A 9,629-nucleotide genomic window follows, 5' to 3' on the forward strand; every position below is an offset into this window, starting at 1 on the left:
CTGCAGCACAGAGCCCTGGGGTAACTGTACCTGAACCAGACAGATGTCGCTGGGGAGTCTCATTTCCTCGTCACCTGCACCAGCCCCTTACTGGGCACAGAGGGCTCACAGAGGCATCAGAAAGGAACCAGTGAACACTGACTGTTGGAACACGAATTAGGTCATTGATTCTTATTGTGACAGTACGGCAAGGGTCAAGATATAGCCTCTTCCTACTGGGTGCCGCAAACGTGCAGTGAGACAGATGAGGGGCCTCAGTCTGGGAGCTGCCCACCCACAGAGATCACAGCTCTGTCCCAGCCTGGCCACAAGGTTACAAAGATTGCAGCCCTGTCCCAGGCAAGGGCAGACATTTGAGCCTCTCCCCCTGCATGCAGGACAGGCACTCAGACACCCAGACCCACACCCAAGCCTCCATCCTGTACCTCACCTGACTCTTGGTGGGGCAGGGGCTCCTCTCTGGGTACACGAGATGGCTTCTCCCAAGGCCCTGGGGTTTCCCTCTGTCCTGCCTCCTCTAGAGGCCTGTCTGCACAACAGACCTTTGGCTGCTCTGGCCAGAAATTACTAAGGCTCCAACAATGCACCCATGGGCTGCACCTTGTCTGAGGATACCTCCTTGACATGCATACTCATAGATTACAATGTGCTGCATTTCACCCATATTCTTTCCCCACCCTTCCACAGAAGAGGCAGGACCTGTCACAGGCTGCACCTCCTTTACCCCTAGTACGGCATTTAACCCAGAAAAGAGACTCTATTTCCTCCTAGCCAGAGGTTCATTCAAAGGGCAGGGTCCTTGTTGCACAGCAGGACATGGGGTAATGCCTCAAGGGTGACCAGCTCCTGCTCCTGAAGGTGAGCAACAACCCTGGAATTGAGGTGAATCCTCTGGAAAGGGAAGGAGCTGGAAATAACAGAGAGAGCTTCCATGGTCTGTTCCCAATTCACAGCTCTGGAGAGGACAGAGAGACCAACCACAAGGATACCATGTTAAGTTGTGGGGCCGGAGTAACAAGGAATCTGTCACCAAGCTGGGGGAGTAGCAGAAATGTTGGAAGATAGGGTGAGGATTCAACGTGACCTCAACAAATTGGAGGATTGGGCCGAAAGAAATCTCATGAGGTTCAACAAGAACAAGGGCAGAGTCCTGCACTTAGAACAGAACAATCCCATGCACCGGTGCAGGCTGGGCTGACTGGCTGGGCAGCAGCTCTACAGAAAAGGACCTGGGGGTGACAGGGGACAAGAAACTGAATATGAACCAGCAGCGTGCCCTGGTTGTCAAGAAGGTTAACAGCATCCTGGGCTGCACTGGTGGGTGTGTTGCCAGTAGATCATTTATTCTCCTCTGTTCAGCACTGGTGAGGCCACATCTGGAGTACTGTGTTCAGTTTTGGGCCCCCTGCTGCAGAAAGGATGTGGGCAAATTGGAGAGAGTCCAGCGGCAGGCAACAAAAAGGGTGAGGGCGCTGGGGCACATGAATTGTGAGGACAGCCTGAAGGAACTGGGTTTATTTAGTCTGGAAAAAAGGAGACTGAGAGGGGACTTAATAGCAGCCTTCAACTACCTGAAGGGGGGTTCAAAAGAGGATGGAGCCAGACTGTTCTCAGTGAGGGTAGATGACTGAACAAGGAGCAATGGTCTCAATTTGCAGGAAGAGAAATTTAGGTTAAATGTTAGGAAGAACTTCTCTCACTACAAGGGTATTAAAACAGTGGAACAGGTTACCCAGAGAGGTTGTGCAATCTCCATCCTTGGCTGGGATAATCTAGTTGGGGACGGTTCAACTTGGAGCAGGCAGTAGGACTAGATGAATTCTGGAGGCCCCTTACACCCCTAATTTTCTACAAGTCTATGAACGAGAAGAGGGGGCAGCTGGCACCTGGTGGCGCAAAGCTCTGACAAGAGGCTGAGAAGCAAACTCCGCCAAACTGGGCTCACGGGGTGGCAGAAGCAGCTTCTTGCAGACTCCGATAGGAATATGCAGGCCTGGGAGAGGGGTGATGTGCTGGGAAGGAAAGGCAAGGTCAGGGTTGCTTAGAGCAAGGAATGCTTCCCCAGACATCAGTGTCCTCCTTCCTGCAACTCAAGAGCCTAACATACCAAACCCTGGGACTAGGGAGGACAAAACTAGGATTCGGCCAAAGAGAGTCCCTAGATGTCATTAGGAGCCACTTGCAGAAGGCATCCTATTGTAAAGGTAATTCTTCTCCCCCTGGGAGCACTGGCTGCTTTAAGAGAATGATGGGGATGGCACAGGCTCCAAGGCTGATGTGAAGATCATCTTGTCACAGGTTCCCCCAGCATCTGGGCTGGCCCCTGCATGAGGAGTTTCCTTTTCACCCCTCTGCCTCAGCAAACCTTGGACGTCAGCCTGTCTCCTTTCGGATTTGCAGCGACCTAGAAACGCTGAACAAAGGGTGAGCTGTTGCTGCATTGCACCAGCATCACACTGCTTCCCTGTATGCAGACACTGGTGGGTGCTGAGCAGGTATACATCCCCAAATCCTTCCTGTATTGCTCGCAAAACTATGGATGCTCATGAATAGGGGTGCACTGGTGAAAGGCCAATTCGGAGGAGTGAAGGAAGCACTTCCCACACTCTGAGCACTGATGTGGTTTCTTCTCTCTGTGGATGAGCTGGTGCCGAGCCAGGTGGGAGGATTGGGTGAAGCTCCTCCCACACTCCAAGCACTGATGTGGCTTCTCCCCTGTGTGGATACGCTGGTGCCGAGCCAGGCTGGAGAAATGAGTGAAGCTCTTCCCACACTCCAAGCACTGATATGGCTTCTCCCCTGTGTGGATACGCTGGTGCTGGGCCAGGTTGGAGGAATGAGTGAAGCTCTTCCCACACTCTGAGCACTGATATGGCTTCTCCCCTGTGTGGATGAGTTGGTGCTGGGCCAGGGAGAAGGAGCAGGTGAAGCTCTTCCCACACTCCAAGCACTGAAGTGGCTTCTCCCCTGTGCGGATACGCTGATGATGAGCCAGGCTGGAGGAATGAGCAAAGCTCTTCCCACACTCTGAGCACTGATATGGCTTCTCCCCTGTGTGGATACGCTGGTGCTGAGCCAGGCTGGAGGAGTGAATGAAGCTCTTCCCACACTCTGAGCACTGATATGGCTTCTCCCCTGTGTGGATACGCTGGTGCTGAGCCAGGCTGGAGGAGTGAATGAAGCTCTTCCCACACTCTGAGCACTGATATGGCTTCTCCCCTGTGTGGATGAGCTGGTGTTGGGCCAAGCTGGAGAAGCAGGTGAAGCTCTTTCCACACTCTGAGCATCGATGTAGCTTCTCCCCTGTGTGAATACGCTGGTGCTGAGCCAGGCTGGAGGAGTGAATGAAGCTCTTCCCACACTCCAAGCATTGATATAGCTTCTCCCTGGTATGGATACGCTGGTGCTGAGCCAGCCTGGAGGAGTAAGTGAAGCTCTTCCCACACTCCAAGCACTGATGTGGCTTCTCCCCTGTGTGGATGAGCTGGTGCTGGGCCAAGCTGGAGAAGCAGGTAAAGCTCTTCCCACACTCCAAGCAACGATGTGGTTTCTCTCCTGTGTGGATACGCTGGTGCTGAAACAGGCTGCCAGAGTGAGCAAAGCTCTTCCCACACTCCATGCATCGATATGGTTTCTCCCCTGTGTGGATACGCTGGTGCTGAGCCAGCGTGGAAAACTGAGTAAAGCTCTTCCCACACTCTGAGCACTGATATGGCTTCTCCCCGGTGTGGATGCGTTGGTGCTGAGCCAGTCTGCAGGAGTGAGGGAAGCTCTTCCCACACTCCAAGCACTGATGTGGCTTTTCTGCCATGTGGATGAGTCGATGTTTGGCCAGGTTGGAGGACTGGTTGAAGCTCTTCCCACACTCCAAGCATCGATGTGGCTTCTCCCCTGTGTGGATACATTGGTGCTGAGCCAGCCTGGAGGAGTGAGTGAAGCTCTTCCCACACTCCAAGCAATGATGTGGCTTCTCCCCTGTGTGAATGAGTTGGTGCCGGGCCAGGCTGGAGGACCAGGTGAAGCTCTTCCCACATTCTGAGCATTGATATGGCTTCTCCCCTGTGTGGATAAGCTGGTGCTGGGCCAAGGTGGAGGAGCAGGTGTAGCTCTTCCCACATTCTGAGCACAGATGCAGTTTCTCCCCTGTGTGGATACGCTGGTGCTCAGCCAGCCTGGAGGAGTAAGTGGACTCTTCCCACACTCTGTGCACTGATGTGGCTTCTCCCCTGTGTGGATATGCTTGTGCTGAGCCAGCCTGGAGGAGCAAGTGAAGCTCTTCCCACACTCTGAGCACCGATGAGGCTTTTCCCCTGTATGGATACGCTGGTGCTGGGCCAGGGTGGAGGAGCAGGTGAAGCTTTTCCCACATTGTGAGCACTGATGTGGCTTCTCCCCTGTGTGGATGCGCTGGTGCTGAGCCAACCTGGAGGAGTAAGTGAAGCTCTTCCCACACACTGAGCACCGATGTGGCTTTTCTGCCACGTGAATGAGTCGGTGTTTGGCCAAGTTGGAGGACTGGGTGAAGCTTTTCCCACACTTCAAGAACTGATGTGGCTTCTCCCTTGCATGCATGCACCAGTGCCTGACAAAGCTGGAGGAATGCCTGAACCTCTTCACACGCTTGGTGCAGCAGTGTGGCTGCTCCCCGGTCTGCACACACTGGTGCTGGGACAGATCTTGCCAGCAGATGAAGTTCTTCTTGCACTCAGTGCAGCAGTGCGTCTTCCTCCCCAGGTGGATGCAGTGGTGCTGAGACAGGGAGAAGAAATGGGTGAAGACCTCGCCACACTTGACACAGCAGTGCTCATGCTTCCCCCTCTGCCCATGTACATAGTTAACCAGGTCTGTGGAGTGAACAAAGCTTTTTCCCCATTTGGTGAAGCTGCAGGGGAGCTCTCCAGAAAGGGATTGAGAGTGAACAGCCAGGGTGGAAAGGCAGGAGCTCTTCCCACATTTGGTGCATACGTGGGGCTTCTCCCCAGTATAGCTTATCTTGTGCAGAGCCAGGAGGGACGGGCAGTTAAAAGTTTTTCTGACCTTGGGCCAGGAGTGGGTTCTGCTCCTGTACTTGGCAGTTAGCTCCTGCTTCCCTTTGACGTCCCTCCCAATGCCTTGGCTGGGATGCAGTGCATCTTTCCAGCGGCTCTTTAGGTCTCTCAGCTCCACAAACTGTTCCCTGCACCCAGGGCTCTGTTCCTTCTCCACTCTTATACTCAACTGGAGCTGGTACCTGGTTCATCGTTCCATTCTCCTTCTGCTTTCGGGGCCTTCCCTGATTCTTGTGCCACTGCTTCTCAGGTCTCAGGGAGTCCATCTTGCCCAAACTCCCTAGGGAAGTCTGTCCTGGCTCCAGGTCTGCTGGCCCTCCCGCAGGAGGCTGCTCCTTAGCTCTGCACAGCTGCCAAGCACCTTCTGTATAGGGAAGAGAAACACCAGATTAGTGCCCACCCTGTTTGCAAAGGGCAAACACTGCTATTCCTACTGCTGGGATGGACCTCAGAGCAGGCCTGGACCTTGGCACTTGTGTTCCCTCAAGAAGACAAGGTCTTCCTACCAAAACCCCAAGTGCTGGGGTGAGGGAGGGGCAGGTCCCTGTATTGGGCTAAGGTTCCCTACTCGGTGGAGTTCAGAGTAGGATTCTCAATGGTTTCTGGCCCCGCTGGCAGCACCCATCACCTCAGGCCCTCTAGGAGAAGCACATGTGGGACATGTGCAGTAAGACAGTACCTGAATGGTTTCATGCTCTAATGGGCTGAGTAGGATGGGAGGACTTTGAGCTGCAGCTCTCTCTTCTGAAAGGAGCAGGGCTGTGCTTCCTGCCTGCTTCCAGGGCCAGGTCTGGTGTAGAGAATGAGTCCATGGAGCTTCCCTTTGCTGACGGGTCCCAGGTAGACTCCATGTCACAGGAGTCTGCACTGGCTTTAAGGCCTTGGCATGAACCCGAACCTGGACTCTGTGCTGAGTCTCAGCTCGTAACACTCAAGGCTCCAGAGAGGAAATGGGAAGGAGTAGTTCTGGTGCAAGCCATGGGGGAATCACTTCCACCCACAATGTGAAAGCCTCTGAATCCCACCCGTGCCATGAAGCCCTTTAATGCAGCCTGAGACCATGATGAAACACTTCCTGGGTTCCAGGTCAACCTGACCAGGGGAAGCCATGGAAAGCATCAGCTTTTTTGCCCCACAGTAACAGCTGCTCGGAACCTCTGCATACCACGCTGATTTCCATGGGGGACTACAAATCCCATCATGCCCTGGGAGAGCCTGTTACAGAGGTATTGCTACCTTGGGCTGGGGAATGAACTCTTATATTGCTGAGTGAAGATGAAACTAGAAGAACACGGTATCCCAGGGAAACCATATCTGGGCCAATAAATCAAGACAGCACACCTGACTACCCCCTGACATCTGTCATTAGAGCTGACATCTGTCATTAGAGGGAGAAGGGAACAGTTGCTTGTCTCCACATCCTTGAATTTCACCAACTGGGAACAACACATGTCTAGGCACGCTATAGCATAACATACTGTATTCGATGTCAGCACCCTGTATGGCAGCACAGAGCAGGTCTACAGTTTCCAGGTCCCCCCAGCATGCTTGGCAAGAGCATTACTTAGAGCAGAGTCGGGTGGATGGGACAGCCACAACTCACCTGACAGCAGGTCCTCGGACCTTGAGATTTCCCCACCGCCCTCATCATCAGAGATCCAGAGCTCCGCTTGTCCTTGCTGGATGCTGCAGATCAAGTCAGGTGTAGGACCTTGATATCCTGTTTAGGGCAGTGGTTAAACAGGGTTAGTGACTGGGTACTAGATGCAGAATAACCAAGTGGGATTTGGGGAACAGATCCAAGGAACTCAAGGTTTCTAATAGGGCCTTGATGGACAAGAGAGGATAGGCATTTAGAATGAAAGAGAAGGCACTATGGAGAGAAGCCTTCAAGAGACCATGGTCCTTGTCACCAAGGTGGTGCAGGGATGGGCATAGGGAACCAAGCCCCAGACACACTCTGGTACAGACAGGGCATTAAACTGACAGTCTTCAGGGATCGGCATCAAGATGCACTGATCCATGACGTAGGACGGAGCAGAAAGATAAAACTTTTACTGTTTGCAAGGTACAAAAAAGAAGACACATTGGACACACTTGTGGATGGATAACATTTGTTTTATCGGTGTAATTCCCGGCAAAGGAGTGGTCATGAGCCTATTTTCAGTGAAGATTTAAAGAGCGGGTCTGTGGCAATGAAAAGCATCAGTAACAGGTGGCTGAAAGCAAGATTTTTTTTTTTCTGGGAAAGGAGGTAATTCACCATCACCAGGGCACAGGAAAGGATGATTTTATTATAATAACTGTATTTACAGTTGAAGTAGTCATGCCATCCAATCAGAGGATCATCCCAGGAGGGGCATGAGTACATAAGTTGGCAAATACTGCAGGGTTCAATACAGTTCCTGGGGCTCATGGAGACGGACAAAAGAAGGCAGAAGGAGACATCTCACAGCATGTGAAAGGGCATAATTTAGAAATGGTCTACATCCACTTTGTTGAACTAGGGAAGGCATTTGAGCACTTCCCTAAGAAAATCGTTTGGGAGGCAATGGAGGGAAAGCATCAGAAAAGCAAACTGACCCAGTAAAAATTAATATGTACTTCAACCCTGCTCACAAGCCAGAACAAGCGCCTGTATTAGATATTTTCTGGAAATGAAAACTGGTTTTCACTAGTACCTGCACCTAGGCCCACTTAGTCTTATTACAGTGATAAGTGTCTGATCTGCAGAGGGATTTTAGGAAGAGGAGAGGAAATCTTTTGAGAGTGGCAGAGCCAGCCTGAGAGCACAGGTCTTAACGTAAATACAGCAAAGCCAGACTCTCTGGTGTATGCAGGTGAAGATCGGAAGGTGTGAGCGTGTTGGGTAATAGCTTTGTCTCCTTTCTGTACTCGCCTGCCACGACTTGGATTTAATAAGAAAAGGAAGGAGATCAGTGAACTGTTAATGTTAGTGATCAATAAATATCACCCAGATGTTACACGCTCAGATTGTAGGTTTATTTTCAAAGTAATACATAAAAAGGCAATAACCTTGCCAATTACTTCATTGGTGAGAGCAATTAGGTTTGAAGGAGAGAAAAACCCCAAGCTGAAACTTTTAAATATACATTATTTTTAACCTAATCTTCACTGCTAATTGCCTTATTAGCAGAACGTAGTCTCCATGTCTTTCATTCCCCGCCCGTGGCTCCTGTTGGGAGCGGCTCCCTGCTGCTCCCACACAGTTCTTACTATTTGCTAAATAACCGTTGTCCCGGCAGGGTCAGGGACTTATCTGTGACCCTGTTTCCCCGTGTATCATCCCAGAGATGCCATCTCGGACTTGGCTCCCAGCCGAACTGTTTCCCGCCACCTCGGTGTCTCTCCGCACTCAAAGCAGCACGATCCTTAGTAACAACGTCCGTCTGGATCTGACCTGTTGTGTCCCCAGGAAGTCCAGCACTCCCAACAACCTTCTAAGTCACAGGTAAGATTTCTTTACCTCTCTTATCTCTGTAGGGTCTCAGTTACCCCTGTGTTCATCTTCTTGTGCCCAAAGGCAATCAGTAAAAGTCCCACTGATGGTTTTATCTCCGGTTTTCGAGGGCTCCCAGATGTGAAATCCTCTCCACCTGGCAGGGTGCATTCAGAGGTCACTCCTCCTGGAGCTAGCCTAAGTAATAGGGCTCCTGCCTGAGTCCCTGTTACAGAAGGAATGGGGACAGAAACTTCCAATGACCCCTTGCTAGGAGTACCTGGGTTACATCAAGTGTGCATGTCACTACAGGAAGAGTTGAGGAAACGCATCATCCACGTGCTGTAGCACGAGTGGCCAATAAGACTTCCATCAACTTCTGCTGGGTCGTAACCAAAGGAAGAGAAAAGGGAATTTAGATATCCCAGAACTGAGCATGCTGGGATTGCTAAATGTGTTTGGAGAGGACAAGCTAGGCAAAAGAGGGAAGAAATCAGAATAATTTTTTCCCAAAGAAAAGCTCTTATTGTATGTCTGAGTAGAAAATAGTGACCAAACGCTCAGCCCACATGCCAGACCAATGCAGAACACGAGAGCAGGTCATGTTCAGCGTGTGAAGAGCTCATGATCACGAGGCTGACCAGCTCGTGATCAGATAGCCTTAACAAATCAGGAGCTGCAGGAGAAGCGTGACTGCCTGGCCAACAGACATACTCTCTTAACTGTAAATCAGCAGCCTCCTCTGATTGGCTGAAGAGTTTATAAAAGGGGCAGCGCGTTAAAGCGCAGGGTCCCGGGTTCCACACAGGCCCTTGGATAGGACTGATCACCCTGTCCAGGAATCCGTGTCCCCATGGCCGAATAGTCATATGAATACTCACACTCTGGCTATAATTTCACCCAATAGTGAGCTCTCCATCCGCACGTACATCGGAAAAAGCAATTGCTATCTCCTACCTGTCATCTTTAACTACTGCTTCACCACTGTCGTTTTGTTGTGTAACCACTGTTGAAATCTTACCGTAAGTAAACGTTAAGTTCAATTTTACTATCTTCCAACTGAGTCAGTGTCCCTTTCATCCCCGGCCTGTCCATAAGGCGGGATGGTCATCCACCCGCCC

The 9,629-nt window shown here is 51.4% G+C and overlaps 1 protein-coding gene across 1 annotated transcript in view; it reads right to left on the minus strand.

Moving 5' to 3' along the window:
• Nucleotides 1–1,666: 1,666 nt before the first annotated feature.
• Nucleotides 1,667–9,629, minus strand: part of LOC106723366 (zinc finger protein 420-like) — a 17,855-nt gene continuing 9,892 nt past the window's right edge. The window contains 4 exon segments of the mRNA XM_025195653.1: nucleotides 1,667–4,188; nucleotides 4,191–4,749; nucleotides 5,231–5,412; nucleotides 6,652–6,768. Of these exon segments, the coding sequence (XP_025051438.1) occupies nucleotides 2,534–4,188; nucleotides 4,191–4,749; nucleotides 5,231–5,412; nucleotides 6,652–6,768 (2,513 nt within the window). The 3' untranslated portion in view covers nucleotides 1,667–2,533.

The sequence above is a fragment of the Alligator sinensis genome, unplaced genomic scaffold (assembly GCF_000455745.1).
Source record: "Alligator sinensis unplaced genomic scaffold, ASM45574v1 scaffold1446_1, whole genome shotgun sequence".
NCBI lineage: Eukaryota > Metazoa > Chordata > Crocodylia > Alligatoridae > Alligator > Alligator sinensis.